Below are 17,500 nucleotides of genomic sequence, written 5' to 3'. Positions count from 1 at the left end.
ATTTTGATGTATTACATATAAAATGGCTGTTGGGGTTAGATCAGAGGCATTTCTTAAAGCAAAATTGTTCAAATCAACCTTTCAAGCACCAGCTTGAAAGGTCTTGTATGTATATAAGGTTTGAACAAGACCGAAAATCATGTTGGATGATGTATCTTCATCAGAAGTTTTAAAGAAGATACTGACATGTCAGTTACATTTCATGCTTATTGAAGTTGTGTATTTACCATCATACATTTTCATAGCTGTCACAGTGATCTCTCTTTATTTAGAAGACCAAGTTGGAATGTTAATCAATGAATTATAAAGTTCTTGTTTTATGCATACTCAAAAGTGCAACTGTGTTGCAAGAAAAAAGTTCCATCTTTTCATGATTACAGCAGGGAATCACAAATGAAAAATTTGGAATATTGTAAGGAGCAAGTGTTTGGAAGTACATAGATACCAATGTGAAAAGAAACAGGTAGTAGCTCAGTCAGAGCATTTATGAGCATCAATTGAAAACTGGTCATTCAAGAGGGATACAAACAGTATTCATGTTACAGACTCCCAAGGTACAGCATTTGTGTAAAGCTAAGAGAAATTGTCACTTCTTTCTCATTCTCTGAGAAAAAAAAAATACCAGGGACATGTCCTAATCATTTAATTCCTAAATCTTCATGCCTTTGGGCTTCTGCAGACAATGTAAAATTGTTTATATATACATAGCAGGGTTTGCGTGATTCATTATCAGTATCATCATATTATCTGATGGATATACATCAGAATACAGCATTTTGAGAATGTTAGTATACTGCTGTACATGGATGAGTAATGTACCCTTGCTAAAGAAGGTATCTCTACTCTTTCTGAGTTACCAATATTGATTTGATGATGAAAACGGTCGGAAAAGTGTTGTAAGCTCCTCATTTTATATGTTTGAGTAACTAAATAAATTCCTTGGTAATGATGATGTCGGATAATTCAAATATATTGAATAGGGAAAATTAAGGGTTTGGATATGTATAATACTTTTAATATTTCAAACATGGGCAAGTCTATGTGATATGTATGCCACCAACACCCTGATTAACTAGTGTCTGTTTGCAGAGCACAATCACTTCCCAACCGTAATTATGGGCCTGGCACCAGTCAACCCCTGTACCCCAGTGGTTTCTAACAGCCTGTATACAGCAACTTAATGCCAAATCTGGCCGAGATGTTGCTTGCAAAACAAAAGTGGTCTGCATATCTTGCAATAGTTATGGCCAGTTTAAAAGATATAATGAAAATAAATAAGAACAAAATGCCTCGCGGGAGATGTCAAATAACTACCAGTTATGCCCCCATCTTGAATCCAGTTAGCTGTGAGGGGTGTTGCCACTGAGTATCAAATTTGCTTGATCCTCTTCCTCCATCAAGCATCTAGGGAACCCACATCTGGCCTTTGTCTCAGGTGGACCCAGTTTGTTGACGTTGCTGGATTCACAGGGACATGTTGGCTTCAAAATACACAATCTTTTTGATATTTCAGCTCTTGATAGTCCCTCAGAGTAGAGCAGAATCATGGCACTACAAAATGTCTGAGTCTCCATTGCTAATATTGCCATGATAAGAGGCCATAGTCATATCACTGTAGAAACACTGTTTGAACTCATTATGAAGCTTTGTCTGTTCTGAGTTTTGAAAACATGTACCTACTTTTCTGGATCAACTCCTAGGAATTGTCTTGGTTTCTTATATTCCCAGGTAAAGATACTTTTTTTAGCGAGTGTACATACAGCTGCGAATGGAGACTTGGTAACAAGGTACTTGGTACCAGTATATCTACCTTGTTCCCTCAGCATGGCTATTGCACTCCAATGATGATTTTGGGTCAAAATATACCATTCTGTGGAAAAGGTGCTTGCAGTTTAGTTCAGTATTACAAGTAAAACCGTTTTCAGATAGAAATAAATTAAAATTTGATGGCAGCATCTTATGCTATAGTTTGTGAACTCGGTGGACATTATTTTTTGTTATTTGATGACCATGCATTATCCATTTTTTGTGAAGCCCATAGATTTATGATTTAGGGGACTAAGAAAGAAGGGGAAAACCTACTGATAAGGACATATTGGTAAGCCATGACAGACTTTTTGAATGTGTATATGTGATTTAATTTTTATCCTAGTCATTACATACAAAAGACTATGGTGTTTTTGTTTGTTAGTATAGTGTGTCTCAGTGTTTGCTTATAGCAAAGAACAGATGCTTATTCCATTTTTTCTGCTGCACTGTCTCCTGTCTTTGCACTTCCTCCCACTTCCCTTTCCCCTGCCTCTTTTCTCCTTTGTCCTTTCTATTGTGGCTTGGATGAAGAGCAGTTCCCTTTTTTTAGATAGCACTTTATATCGACATAAATTTGTTCTCTTTATTGCTGTTTTTTATATTTCCTCTCTCTTCATTAACTAAAGATAATTAACTTTGCCAATATGAATGGATTTTACCTCGCTATGAGTCAGTTGCTGTATTATTAAGTAAAGGATTTTAGATTTATCTTAAAATTTTATCCAATCTGGCATGTGCACTTATATGATCTTTGGGCATTTTCTATACGTGCCATAAAAGTTAATCCAGTATTAAAGTTTAATCCAGATCTCTAATGCACATGTGCAATGGCAGTATACTGGATCAACTTTTAAAGCACCCAAGGACCAGCATTAAATTTTAAGCTCAAAATTTAATGCTGCACATGTACAGAACAAGCTAGTTAATCCCACCAATCATGTCTTGGTACATAATGATAATGTCATCAACTAGTAGAAAAGATGGTGTGGAGTTACCATTAAGGGAATCATCTGGTCATTTTCCAGCAGAATCTTCCATCTTGCTGCAATTGAACGAAATGCATTTTCAAAGATTAGTAGGGTCTCCGAAGCTCCCCTGAAATTTTGAAGGCCCATCCACTATTTTTCAGGTGGTAGCAGACACTTTCGATATCCACCAAAATTTTATGATTTTTCACCTCACCTCAGAAAATCAGTAATCGTGATGTAGTGATCTGATATAATAAAGATATGAGATGTATTCAGAGAGTTAATAAAATTTCACATAATTTAAGACTAACCTTCATATTTTCAGAATAATCTAAAAAATCTGGGAAGAACTTTTGTTTACAAATCAATAAGAATGATATGCTGTTCATATAGAGTATTTTATTTTCTTTGTTTGGATCATATTTCATCATCTTCATCCTTGAATAAATGGTGGTAGCTTTTGCCAAATTATCTGGATCACCATGTCTATATAAGACTGTAATAATATTTTTGGCAGGGGATAAGTAATGGTAAAGAAACTAACATACTTTCATGGGAAGGAAAATAGTTTTCTGCGTGAGATTATTTCAGTATTGAAGTAGCTCCAAATTTGATCATGGGTGGGATCTCCGTATTTGGTGTTAGCAAGTGAGACATTGAAGAATAAGAGATATCTCTGAGTTGCCAGGTAGCTGCTTGAAGATTATCTTGTTAAGATTAATCAGATAAAAAAACAAAAATCAAAGCTGGTAGAAGATTATTGTTTGTTTATATTTGCTTAAGAGAGAATTGGCCACTCCAAGGTCTGTGTTAAAAGATTAACTCTGTCGTATTCATTGGCAGGTAATGTATTATTGTTAAATTTATCATCCATATTTAGGTTTACTCCATGGATGTGTCCATTTTCTAATTGTATTTAACAATTCTTTGCAGGAAGAAGAATGCCAACAGATAAAAAATCAGGTACCTCTAGACATAGGTTCCATCTCCATTGATGAAAATGTTAAGCAGTCAGACAGTGTTGGGGAGGATGGTGACTCAGAAAAGGAGAAAGGAGAACAGGAACTAGATGAAGAAGAGGAAGAGGAGGATGAGGATGAGGATGAGGAGGAAGAGTATGTATATGAAGAATATTGTGAAGATGATGAAAGGATAGATTCAGAGCAGCACAACGGGGATGAAGATTATGATGAAGGTGAGAAGTGAATAACATTTATAATATTGAACAATATCTCTCTAATACTACATATGATTTGTCTGTAATATTACGATTATTATTATTGGAATTACTGACAGTGGAAAGTAACTTACATCATCCTCTTTCACAGACCAAACTGAAGAAATCAGTGAAGATTATGTTAATGCAGAAGAAGGAGCTGGCGATGAAGAGGAGGACGATGATGCTGGAGGATGGATTACTCTCTCCAATGTCAAAAAACATAAGATGAAGAAAATTGGATTGAAGCCTGAGGAGGAAATAGAAGAGAAGGAAGTCCTTGTTGCTTGCATGACAGCTGACTTTGCCATGCAGGTAGGAAGTATGGCTTCTATGTTGAAATGTGTTCTTTGTGGGTATATTATACACATGCATTTGTAATTTTGCATTCTCAAGCCTCATACAACCAGTATGATGACACTCATGAAAATACATGTAGGAAATATGAAAGAATTTTTTGTCTTTTGCTTTCAGAATGTCCTGAAACATATAGGCTTAAGAGTGATGGGAGTCGACGGTAAACTGATACAGCAGGTCAGGACTTTCATTCTGCGATGCCATGCATGCTTCAAGACGACAAGCATCATGAACAGAGTGAGTTCCTCCCGCTTTTTTAAACCTAAAACATAAAATTTTCCTTTCAGCCCTCTGACTCCTCATGGATCTTGTATTTAAAGTACATTCTATATTTACAATAAAGGCATTATGTTGATCTCTCCCAGCAAATAAAGTAAAAGATAATTGTATAGTCTTTTTTTGAAGGATGCTTTGATTTCAACATCCATTTGATACGTTATGTACCCTGGTGACATTCAGCATTCATTATATTTTAACACCAGACAGTTTATTTCAGTCTTTAAAGCCATGTTATTGCCCTGTCATATGTGCAGCTGGTAATTTTATTCTTTGGTGTAGAATCATCTGTGCATTTAGATATTGCATATGTAGCTTTGAAATATATATATATTTTTTCTTTTTAAAAATTGCGAGATGAATTTGATCTTGGGGGATAAATTTGATCATAAATATTTGTAATAAGTATCATTACCATTTTTTAGTAATACCGTTGCCCTTTATTTTGTTATGATTAATGTTATAATCCTTAACTATTTTTTACCTATTATTTTACAGACATTTTGCCAAAAGTGTGGTAATAAAACTCTAAAGAAAGTATCAGTAACCTTGAACCCCGACGGCACAAAGAAGATTTGGGTCAACACCAAGAGACCAATCAACATTAAAGGAACGAAGGTGAGACTGGGCCTTCAGTTTCTCTTTCCTCAGTCTCTGTATTCAGTACAAAGTAGAAATAGGTCTAGGAAAGGCAGGTTTTCCTATTAAGCGGAATCTCCTAATCAGCAAATTACTTGAGAATTATGATAACCTTTCACCAGTTGTGCGGTCATATTTTTCTTTCTCGGTGAATGAAACTTAAAGAATTGGGGGAAAGTGTAAATTCTAGCATTTTGTAGCAGATGAGACCACTTATCAGACAATAAGAAATTAGGAAGGAAAGTAGTAATTTTCATAGCATCACAAATTTAGTATTTTCTCCTTTTTATATTGTGTTTCATTTCATATTTATGTTTGATGTTTGTCGTCACCTTTTTCTTCTTATTTATTTTTTTTTTTTTTTCTGCTACTACTATTTCTTTCTTTCTTTTTCAAATTTTCTTGCTTTTTTCTGATCTTTTACCTTGTTTTTCATTTTCTTTTCCTTCTTGCATTTTTTTCCTTTTTGTTTTTCATCTGGTTTTACTCTTTTTCTCCACTTTCTTGTTTTCTTTTTGCTCTTCTGATTTTTTTTTTTTTCTTTTCTTTTTTTTTCTTTTTTTTATTCTCTTGCTTTTCTCCTAATTTCCCTTCTTTTGTCTTTTTTCTCTTGACTTTTCTCCTCCTTGCTTTCCTTTTGATTTTCTTATTTGGGTGTTTTTTTCTTGTTTTTTGTCTTTTTCCCCACATTTCATTTTATTCTTTCATCATAATCATCTTCCTTATCATCATCCTTATCAATTCTTTTCCTTTCTTTTCCTTTCTTCCCTTCCCTTCCCTTCCCTTCCCTTCCCTTCCCTTCCCTTCCCTTCCCTTCCCTTCCCTTCCCTTCCCTTCCCTTCCCTTCCCTTCCCTTCCCTTCCCTTCCCTTCCCTTCCCTTCCCTTCCCTTCCCTTCCCTTCCCTTCCCTTCCCTTCCCTTCCCTTCCCTTCCCTTCCCTTCCCTTCCCTTCCCTTCCCTTCCCTTCCCTTCCCTTCCCTTCCCTTCCCTTCCCTTCCCTTCCCTTCCCTTCCCTTCCCTTCCCTTCCCTTCCCTTCCCTTCCCTTCCCTTCCCTTCCCTTCCCTTCCCTTCCCTTCCCTTCCCTTCCCTTCCCTTCCCTTCCCTTCCCTATTTAATGTTTGTGGTATTGATAACTCATCCATGTCTCTCCTGGTGGCAGTTCTCCCTTCCCATGCCCAAAGGAGGCAAACACGCAAGATACCCAATACTCGCTGCTGATCAGAAGGAAGCCAAGAAACATGCCAGTAAACTAAGTTATAAGAAGATCAACCCACTCCACGTTGACTTTGATACTTGTGAGTATGATTCCTCTTTCTTTCAGTTGCCGTTAAAAAGGATAACATGTACGCGTGAGTCTTTATTAAGTAGTTCTGTGTTTATTTAGAGATACAATATGTTTATTTTTTATTTTATTTGTTTGTTTTATTTTGTTTTATTATTTTTTTTCTTTCTTTCTTTTCAATCTAAATATGCTGATGCAAGGAATATTTTGCTTATGTTTGTGGAGATATGAATGTAAAGAAGTCAAAATTAACAAACTGGGGAGGTCATTCAGTCAAGTTGAAATTTATTGTAATCATATAGAATAATAATAAAACTGATGTTAGATAAAAGTCAGATAGGCTTTTTGGGTTACAAACCTAATGAATAGGGATGTAAACAGGATGTTTTTCTTTTAATAATTGATGAAATACAAAATGGATATTTTATTCATTTCTTCTCTGATCACATAAATATAAAAGATATGAAAGTGGCTTACGTAACCCAATGCTACAGAGAACACTTCATGTCCATTGTAGTTTTGTTTCGTGAATTTTGTTTACACTTCTATTGGCTCCACAAGTACTCAGTCACCAAGGGGTCAATTAGCAGACCTACGTGACCTCACCTGACTACCGCCCTACCTTTTTTTTGAGGTGGAATGATGTCTGATGTTAATACTAATTGGATCTGGGTAATGTGACCATTACATCATGAAAAATTAACAGTCAACAGCACTTATAAAGCTATCTTTGTGTAAATACAATTAATAACTAATATCACAGTGGACAAGGATGTATGTACATGCCATCCTGTCAACTTCAATAATGAATCATAAATTAAAGTATAGCTGTTTGTAACATTGGTTTGAAGGATCAACATGCAAGTATGACAAAGAGCAGTTTCGTAGGCAAGTTAATTAATCAATGTTTGATAAATAAATGTGCTAGACATCAAAGGTTTTGGGAAGGAGTTGGGGGAGTATAAGGGGGTAGAGCAACTGAGTGAATTGCAGTGTATCTGTGACTGGGGAAGGAGTAGGGACATTGATCAAGGAAAACAGAGGTGGCTGTTGTAGAAGTAGGAGGAGAAGAATTCAGGGGTTGAGAAAGGGAGACTGGGGAAGGTGGTGAAGCATCAGGAAAAATGTCTGGAGAGGAGGGTCTGGAGAAGGACACTGTTGTGATAAAAGGGGATTTGTGAGAGTATTCAAGTGGAAGTGATAGAGAGGGTGGGGTATGATGAGAGGGTGTAGGAGGAAGGGTGGTGGAGGGAACTTGGGAAGGAGGAGGTTGAATATCTGCAAATACTTTTAAATGTAGCAGGAGTAGGAACAGAGGGATTGGGGGATGGATGAGGAAGTGGAGTGTTCCCATGGGTCATCCTTAGGAAGTTTTGGATGTCTTCAAGGGTTTCTGGAGGGGAATTTGGCATAGAGGCCTGAGAAACAAAGGTTCTCTTATAAGGAGGAGAAGAGGAGATGGATATCTGAGGAACAGATGAAGAGGAAGGTGTAGGAGAGAATGTAGTAGGTGAGCGTGGAGTGAAACGTTTAGATTGTCTGGTACGACAACTAAAGTGAGGAGGAGGGGCAGGTATCTGGGAAGTGGTAGAGATTGGAGTATCTGGATTTAGAATGGGAAAGGGATTTGACTGGTGGATAGGGTTAGTAGACATAGGACATAGGTTTTGGATATAGGGAAAAGATACCATGGGAGATGCAGAAATATCTTTTGTAGAGGCTGGGGGAGCGGAGCATCGGACTGTTTTGGGATAAGTTGAGAGAGAAAAACCTCGTTGTCATGCTTCCTGTCTGGCCTCACATAGAGCGAGGCCTAGTTTAAATCTGAGGACTGCTACCTCACATTCATATTTATAGGCAGGGCAACTCCTATAAAACACATTATGGGAGTCTCCACAATTGGCACATGTACGTGACTAAGCAGGGCAATTTAAATGGTCATGACCAGGTTGGGCACATAGAGGGCAGCAGGCTGTGGAGTGACAATGGCTGGGTGACCAAAACGCCAACATTTTTGACATTGACGAGGAAGGGTTTGATATTGTCAGACATGATAAGACAATCCACCAATATAAACCTCATGGGGGAGGTCTTGTCTATGGAAGTTAATCTTAGCAATATTGATGTGGGATTTACGTTGGCCTCTAGGAGGAAGAGTGTAACACTGTACTGCCACTGCATCATATTCATCAAGGCAGGAAAGTAGGTCATTTTCACAGTCTGATCAGTCCTTGTTATACACAGGACAAGCATTTGGGGGAATAGAAATAGTTCCAGTACAAGTATTAAGAGTTGGGTGAGGTTCGGCAGGAATCTCTTTGCCAGTAATGTCGGTTAGGGTAGATAGTGCATGAGCTTGGGCTTCAGATGTAACCGTGACAAGGCGTGAACAATCAGAGCGACTGGGAAAGTAACCTTGCCTACTTGTTTCTGGAGGCACAGTTGAAAGAGAAGGATATTCTCAGAATAGGGGGCTGTGGGGGGAATCACAAAGAATTGATCCCATTAGGCTGGGCCAAATAGAGTACCCAGAATGTTTGCAGAGGTAGAGGTAGTAGAAGACATGGGCAAAAGGAAGATGGGATGGTGTGAAATGGAGTAGTTCTGTGGAGGGGAGGACAATAAGGACGAAGAGTACAGAAAGGGAAGAGGGGGTTGACATTGAAGAGGGTTATGCAGTCGGGGATGAAGAGGAGAATGTTGGGGATGAAGAGGAGAATGTTGGGGATGAGGAAAAGGTATTTTCTAGAGGTTGAGTAATAACCTGGGTGGGTGTTTCAGAATGGTTAGAGTTGTTCGTAAGCGTCGAAGAGGGGGTATTAGCATCAGTGGTCAGAGCCGTGGTCAAAGGAGGGGCATCAAAATCAAATTCAGATAGACTATTTGATGAGGGGGCAAGCCTTAATGCCTCTATTAAGGGTAAAGAATCTTCATTACTGGCCATGGTGAGCCTGAATAAACTAGGGAAAAGAAATGTTCTACCCCTTAGGGAAGAACTAGCTACTAGGGGTACTAGCTAAGTAATTAACCAAGGGAATACCATGCCCAGGGCTCCCGGAGGTTGTTCGTGACAGACACAAAGCCAGCCTTTCATCCTTTCAGAACTGCTCTCACACCTCAGGAATGGGATAGAATAAGGGAATAAAGAAGATACGGAAGAGGAAAGAAGAAAAGAAAGGACCAAGCAAAATTAGTTTAGGCAAGGGTTGAGGCCCAAGGTAGGGGGAATTCGTAGGCAAGTTATAATCCCATTACAAAATGGTTTTGAATTTTTCTTGCATAAATTTTTTTTTTTCGTCCTCTTGGATCAAAAAGTAAAAAATCAAAATGCTGCCAGTAGTGAAAATGAGTTTTGCTTTTTCTCAGAATTACATTAGCTAATTTTGAGTGTTTTTGTTAAAAGCAGCAGTTCTGTGTTTTACCTGGAAAGATGATTAAGGATTTTTTTTTATTTTTAAGGTGGTAGCAGCCACTTTTGATGTTCACTGAAATAATATAATTCACCATACTTTTGAGAATTGGCAATTGTGACATAACAATTAGATTATAATAGAAGAAATGAGATTATTTTCCGAAAGCTTATAAAATTTCATATAATATATGACCAACTTTCATATTTTTGGAATCTAAAAAATCTGGGAAATTGTTTACAAATCAATAAGAATGTTATGCCGTTTATATAAAGTATTTTTTGTTTGTTTGGTTGATATTTTGTCATTTTCATCCTTGCGTAAAATGTTTTCAACTTAACTCTCTCCCACAAAATGGGGGTAGCTTTGTCAAATTATCTGGGTCACCACAAAAAAAAAAAAAAAAAAAAAAAAAAAAAATCTTCATAACAATTTGAGTTTGAAAAAAATAAAATAAAATAAAATAAATAGATGGGGTCTCATTCATAGGGGAGTTTCAGTCATGGGAGCCTGAGTTTCATCAAAGCCACTATCTTTAGCCTATGAAAAAGAAATAATCTATCATCTTTTAACTGAAACTAGTGGATATGACTGCAATATATAAAACTTCAATAGGTTACTATAATTTTAATTTCTGTTTTCAGTAAATTCACCCTTTGCTGTGCGTGATGTTTACTCGCGTGCTTCACAACTAGGTTATATTGCTGGTAAGAAGAACCATCAGCTGTACTGGGAAAAGAAGAATCCCAATGAAGGAAGAAGAACAGTAGGAAAAAGAAAAAAATAATGGTATATAGTTGCTTGTACTGTAAATATGGACATGTATATTGCTACAACTATTTCCTAAGGATTTATTCATTGTTTCGGACTTGAAGAAGAAAAACAATGACAGATTTCTAAACCCTCTAAGGTCATTTATGGTATTGTTTCGTAAGTATTGATGTGTACTAATGTGTGTAGATGATTTTTCTTTTCTGTTATTTTTCCCCCATATTTGTGCTGTATGTGTTATTAAGGATACTTGACTTTGTGATGCAGATGAGATCTATAAGCACTTAAATTACACATGAGTGTGTAATTCATTTGATCTGGTATGAAAATTATTATATATTTTCCATAGATTGTTAATAAATAATATAATGGAAATCCTGAGGTTTATTGTCACATGAAAAGAGAGATCAACCAATTTTACAAATTGAATGGTCTGAAAAGTCTCTAGTTGCTTTTTATTTTATTTATTTATTGTATTTTTTAAATGTGAAAGGAGTACAGCAACATAGGGACTTACATTTGATAATTCATATTTTTCAGAGATCACAGCTAAAGCAAAAATAAATAAATAAAAACAAAAGGAGAAGTTTAGCTAAATTTGAAAAGGAAATCTATTCTTTAAAGGAATCCCTCTTTTCAATGAGGCTGCTCATTGTATGGATTGCATTGCTCGGGCAGATGTGTCATAGGATGATCAATATTATAGAAATGTAATAAATAATAAAGTTGTGAGTACCATTGTGTAGAACCTTTATATTTCTGTAGGAAGTATTATTTTGCTGTATTAGCTATTTGTATCTGTATGACACTGTTTGCAATTTAGTTTGATTCTAAGTGTTACATTCCAAGTAAACAATAGATGTAATCCAGTAAAACCTCTAATCCATACACAGCAGAACCTCTTTGTCTCATTTATCACATTAAACTGAATACAAAAGAAGTAAATCTATTTTTAGATTTCCACATGAAATTGAATACAAGAAAAGTAAATCTATTTTTAGATTTCCACATGCTTCAGTGACCCAAACTAGAACAAGTAAATGCAAAATAGTGGCAGTAAAAAAAATTGGCAATTATATGCTTTGTCTTTGGCAATGCCTGAGGTGAAAAAGAAAAGAAAAGAAAAAGAAAAAAGAAAAGGAACAACCCAACAAATTTGTAAGTTTAACAAAACCTTTGAATCCTTTTGTGCAGACAAATATAGTATATTTAATTTTTTTGACTCGTCTCTAGATTATTTGGAAAGAAATTGCAAGAAAATGCATACATTACACAAGAAATTTGTCAAAATCTTGCACACAATTCCATATCACTAAATTATAGAGAATGCCCATAAATGGCAATATTTTTTTCTGTCTTTACAGAAAAGCTGAATATAAGAAAATAAAGTATTGCTAAAAGTCTACCTGAAATGATAAATAACCCACTAAAGAGTAACTATCACAGTTCACTTTTTTGCTTTGGTTCTTCTTTATGTGTGTCTTCTATTCCATTTAAACCAACTGTTTCTTTATCATTACTATTACTCTGAGTGCTGGCTTCAACATCCTGACCCTCATCCTCTTCTATACTATCTTCATCTGTTGGGAGAAAAAATGTTAAACATCAGTCTTAATACACAGCAAAATATATAACAAATCTGCTCGGGAAAAACATGTCATATCAATTCAAATATAAACATAAACAATGAATTTGGGTAAAGTGAATTAAAATAAAAAGTAAAGGAGGCAATATACCATACAAAAAAGAATGTATGTGCATGCCATCCCACATGGCATCAGATTAATAACAAATGTGTTACGAAAAGCTCTTAAAAAGCTTACAATCATGCATCTTGAATTTTTCAAGTTTTTTTTAATCTGAAATCAATAAAATTATATTCTAAACAGTATGGTCATCAAGCATTCTCATTAAATGTGTGTGTACTGTGTGTGTTCATTTGTGTCTACATGTGTATCTCCTTATATATGTGATTTAGAAAACAATATGTTCAAAATGTAGAGTTTATTTACAAGCAGGCTGTTCATAAGTTTATTAATCATCATCATGAATTGCCTCATACACAATTGTTCTTTCTACTAGACTAGATTACAAGAATATGAATCTTTACAATATTTCACTGTATTTTCAACAATGTGAGTGACAGTTTTTTTTCTTCAATTATTTGTGTTAGTGTGTAAATCTCCAAAATGATGATGGTAGTTAATTTATAAGTAGTCAAAATAATAAGTAACAACTTGTCTAACTGAAGATTAAAAGCAGTTTAGGATGATGCAAAGCACATCACAGGCAAGCAGATGCTACTAGAATAGAAAGGGAAAGCAATAAAACTCCCGTTTCTGAATAACCATATGATAAAAACATTACCTTTTGACATCTACCAACATTTCTAATACACAGAGATATTACTGTATCTACATGAACAGTGAACTGTTTTACCAACAAATAATTTCTTTAAACCCAATAACACAGGGTAAAAATTTTGGCAAGTGGAGATGATTGTGGGTTTATTGGCGCACACTGAATTTCCCGTGTGTGTGCCTAGTTCATTTGGTAGTTTATGAGCAATGATAGGCACCTAAAAGCTTGTATTTTGATAAATTTCTTTAAAATATCAAATTTTTTAAGGTTTACCTTCTTAATTACTTATAGGTAATATTACCTAAAAGTTTTACTATAGAAATAATGCAGTGTTCAAGATCTTTATTGCTGGCTCTGAGTCCACTTTTCCCAAGATATAAGTAAATATTATTGTCTCTATTATTCTCTCTTGAAATTCACTCACGCTTGCATACTCTATTCCTCTCTTGCTTTCTCTCATTCTCCTCCTTATCAACAAACCAGTAAAATACAATGCCAACTTCACTGATTACTAGGTGGATGGACAGAAAAAGACTTGGATGACAATTTTTTTTACTGAATTTTAATGACTAGGATCTGTGCGCTGTACAACTCTGCATAATGACAATAGAAATATTTTCTTTTTATATAATGCTTAAATTGGTTATATAGATATTACTAAATATATATAAACCACTGAAATAAATGTGGAAAAAGGGAAATGACATCAGTTTTTATGAACAAGGGAAAAATATCCTTATAGTAACTGGATTACAACCATTCTTTAAATATACAGACAAAAGGTATCACACAGTTCTTGTGCTTGAATATGCCATAAAAGCAAAGAGAATGTATTTATGACAAAACATGGCAGTTTAAACCTAGAGATAAAACTTGTAGGACATCAATTTCTCAAGTAAATAATGCAATATTAAAGGTTATCAAAATTACATTATTGAACCTCCCTCTTTTTAACTATCTAATAATTCTAAAATTACATAAAGCAATGGTTCTAGGCCACTGAGAATTCTGATACAGATTAATAATATACTCATCAGTTATGGACTCACCATTACTATATGATAATTTCATAACTTTACACAAATTCTACAACAACCTAGTATACAAGGTGAGAAGAGAATATCAATCTGTAGACTTTTCATTAATATCAAGTTGTCATACTACATATCTTTTCACAATCATTTCCAGACTTTGAAATTCTGAGAAACAAAGTCATACAAAGGTATTATTTTTGACAATGAAAACAATATCATGTGATTACTGATGGGATGTAAAATATACATATAAAAATAAAACTGATACCTTTTCAGTTCATTATCTAAATAAGTAAGATAACTGTTTCAAATATGAAAATAAGAAAAAGATAATTGGTGATGTATCTTTTCTTTAATAGTGAAAGAAATAATCCCTTTTTTAATGATGCAGATATTTTTTTACACAGAGTTCCAAATAATCTTAAGAAAAACTAATCTGAGTGAATACTTTTTAAGCTCTAAATGTGAAAATATGAATGACATCCATTTATTGGAGGACCACATGACTAATTCATCACAGAGGTGACTAAAGGTACAAGTACCAAAAAACAATGGTAAAGCCATAACAAACTGTCTAGGCATAAAGATGAGACTTAATTTCTTTACATATGTAACTGCACGAGTAAACTACTACCAGGATGTTAGTAATTACAATAAATGAGCATACCTAAATTACTGGCATGTGTTGTAACTTGCACATGGAAAACTGCAGGAGAAATTTCCTTAGGAGACACACGTCTTTCCTAAGCATTTCTTTGCAATAAGGATAAGACGATTCATCAAAATATTTATAAAAAAGAAAGAAATAGTCTACGTTTAGATAGAGATTTTCTTCCCACCTAACACTGGCTATAACAGGAAGGGTGGACCACACTGTGCATACAATGTAATTCCCAGCTACATTCTACAATCTAGTCAATCCTAAAATATCAAACATATGCTACACCTAAGCCATTACATCTCAAAACCTAACACAACAACCTTAGGAGATGTATAGTACTAAATGTTTTCCCCATCTAAGTCTATGCAGGTGAACGGAATACCAATTTACTCCAAACTCTAAAATATGTGTTATGTTAAGGATACCAACAAAAATGGGGTTACTGATTTTAAGAGCACAAGTCTTAATTACTTTAACCATTATATAACTGATTTTCCGTGCCTATGATAAATTTGCACAAAGGTATTACTCGCTGATTATTTACGGAATACCAACATTACAACTCATTGTACACTTGTAACCTATATGAAATATCCAAAATAAATCACGTTCTATACATTTACGAAAAAATAAATGTTTATGGCACAATACAACCTAAAATAAAACATGATAAATGCAAAAAAAATATTTGGCAGCCTAACTGGACTTACAACTGTAAGTCTAAATAAATCTTTGTGATTCCTTTACCAAAAGATTGTCCTTTTACAGAAGAGTATTAATAAACAAGCACCTTATTAGTAAATAATAATATCTCCAGTGACAGATTTGAGTCCAATAGTTATGGAATACCTTTTTAAAACTGAAATGCATACTTCATACACCTAAAAAAAAGAAAGAAAGAAAGAAAAAAATGCACTTGTCTGTCCAATTATATCAATAATGCTAGTAGTATTATCATAATATTCAATAAGTAACAAATCTTCTCTACTTGTTAAGTAGTCAAATTAAGTTGTTTCTGTTTCTGTTACTGACTGTCTGTCTCTCTCTATGTTTCTGTCTCTCTGTCTGTCTCTGTCTGTCTGTCTGTCTGTCTGTCTGTCTGTGTCTGTCTTTCTTTCTCTCACACACAAACACACATACACACATGCACATTCACACTCATACACTCACACAAACTCGGACACAAATTCACACACACACACACATACATACACACACGCATGCACACATACAAATCACATGCACACACAAACACACACAAATCACATCCATATACACACATACAAATCACTCAAACACACACACACAAATCACATACATACACACACACATACTCACATACATACACACACACATACTCACATACATACACACACACATACTCACATACATACACACGCACATACTTACATGCATACATACACACATACACATACACACCAACACACACACACACACACACACACACACACACACACACACACACACACACACACACACACAAATCACATCCACGCACATACACACTAATCACATACATGTACATACGCACAAATTACATACACGCACATACGCACAAATCACATATACACACACAAATCACATACTCACACACACACAAATCACATACACACACACACTCACACACTCACTCACACACACACACACACACACTCACTCACTCACACACACACACACACACACACACACACACAAACATACACATACATTTTAAAAATAACCTGGAACACATACTTCATTTTCCATCAACAGTTATATTTCAATCTGTTGAAATTATTCCATGAAAAAGAATGATGCATCATATAGCATAACTATTTTCGGACTAAAGCCTGTAAACAATTTTATTTCATGATGTATGATTCGCATACCACCTCAATCTAAATAGGTCTTGCGGAGTTGTTTATCATGTTCATTTTGTAACTTCACCACATTCAAGAACTAGTAATCTAGCTGTATAAATCACTTATAGTTTTACTTTTTCTCCTTTCCTCTTTATTTGCTTATGTTTTAAAGTCTAATTAACTATTTTTCTTGTATCTCTTTCACTGGATATTAAATCTCACTTTTCACATTCAAACAGCTATTACAAAATGGTCAACTATTCGCTCATCTCTGCTCCTGGAAACATTGACGATAATGGTAACTGTGGTATGAGAGAAGGCGCAGTTGTATCCTTGAGGTAATATTCTGAGAAGCTGATATAAATAGCCACACTAACACCCACAATTGCAGCTATGCAGGTATTCTTCTGGAGGATGATGCAAGTGGCAATTGTGAGCCCTGCATATGTGACATAGCGGGCAAATGTCATATGTTTGTCTCGTTCCTTCGCTCCATTGTCTGCAATATACACCCAACACCAAAACCATGTCAGTGAAGCATAGGAAACAACTGTTTCAACATTTGTATATAAACTACAATATCAACTAGTCAGAACTTAGGTAAAATTTCAAAGATGGATTACTGTTCCATCCTCAAGAACAAATTGCACCCTAATTATAGTCTTTCTTTAACTTCCACAATACTGCATTGGAGCATATAACCATTAGAAAAAAAATGGTGTCTATCTTTTAGAACTATGAATATGAAATTTTCCAAATTCACCTGAGGCGAATAACAGGCTACAGAGATAAATAAGAATGAAGCACTACAAAAAACTTAACAAGAAGAAAAAATTATAGAGGAATTAAAGAG

At 35.0% G+C, this 17,500-nt stretch overlaps 2 protein-coding genes across 6 annotated transcripts in view; one reads left to right on the top strand and one right to left on the bottom strand.

Annotated features, from left to right (window-relative positions):
• LOC113816797 (RNA-binding protein NOB1) overlaps nucleotides 1-11,627 on the top strand; it is a 20,330-nt gene extending 8,703 nt beyond the window's left edge. For 2 of the 4 annotated variants that reach the window (XM_070132661.1, XM_070132660.1), the window contains exons 5-10: nucleotides 3,711-3,972; nucleotides 4,106-4,308; nucleotides 4,468-4,587; nucleotides 5,125-5,244; nucleotides 6,426-6,561; nucleotides 10,603-11,104. In XM_070132661.1, the coding sequence (XP_069988762.1) occupies nucleotides 3,711-3,972; nucleotides 4,106-4,308; nucleotides 4,468-4,587; nucleotides 5,125-5,244; nucleotides 6,426-6,561; nucleotides 10,603-10,745 (984 nt within the window). In that variant the 3' untranslated portion in view covers nucleotides 10,746-11,104. Of the gene's footprint in view, nucleotides 1-3,710; nucleotides 3,973-4,105; nucleotides 4,309-4,467; nucleotides 4,588-5,124; nucleotides 5,245-6,425; nucleotides 6,562-9,650; nucleotides 9,767-10,602 lie in introns of all 4 variants that reach the window. The other 2 variants (XR_011399221.1, XM_070132662.1) reach the window with 2 other exon arrangements.
• Nucleotides 11,178-17,500, bottom strand: part of Creld (Cysteine rich with EGF like domains) — a 17,701-nt gene continuing 11,378 nt past the window's right edge. Inside the window, exon 8 of one of the 2 annotated variants that reach the window (XM_070132665.1) lies at nucleotides 11,178-12,309. In XM_070132665.1, coding sequence (XP_069988766.1) covers nucleotides 12,170-12,309 — 140 coding nt within the window. In that variant the 3' untranslated portion in view covers nucleotides 11,178-12,169. Of the gene's footprint in view, nucleotides 12,310-16,206; nucleotides 17,147-17,500 lie in introns of those variants that run through there. The other variant, XM_070132663.1, reaches the window with a different exon arrangement.

This window comes from Penaeus vannamei, chromosome 18 (genome assembly GCF_042767895.1).
Source record: "Penaeus vannamei isolate JL-2024 chromosome 18, ASM4276789v1, whole genome shotgun sequence".
NCBI lineage: Eukaryota > Metazoa > Arthropoda > Malacostraca > Decapoda > Penaeidae > Penaeus > Penaeus vannamei.
The sequence above is the reverse complement of the archived record's forward strand: the minus strand, read 5'-3'. Positions and strand labels throughout refer to the sequence as shown.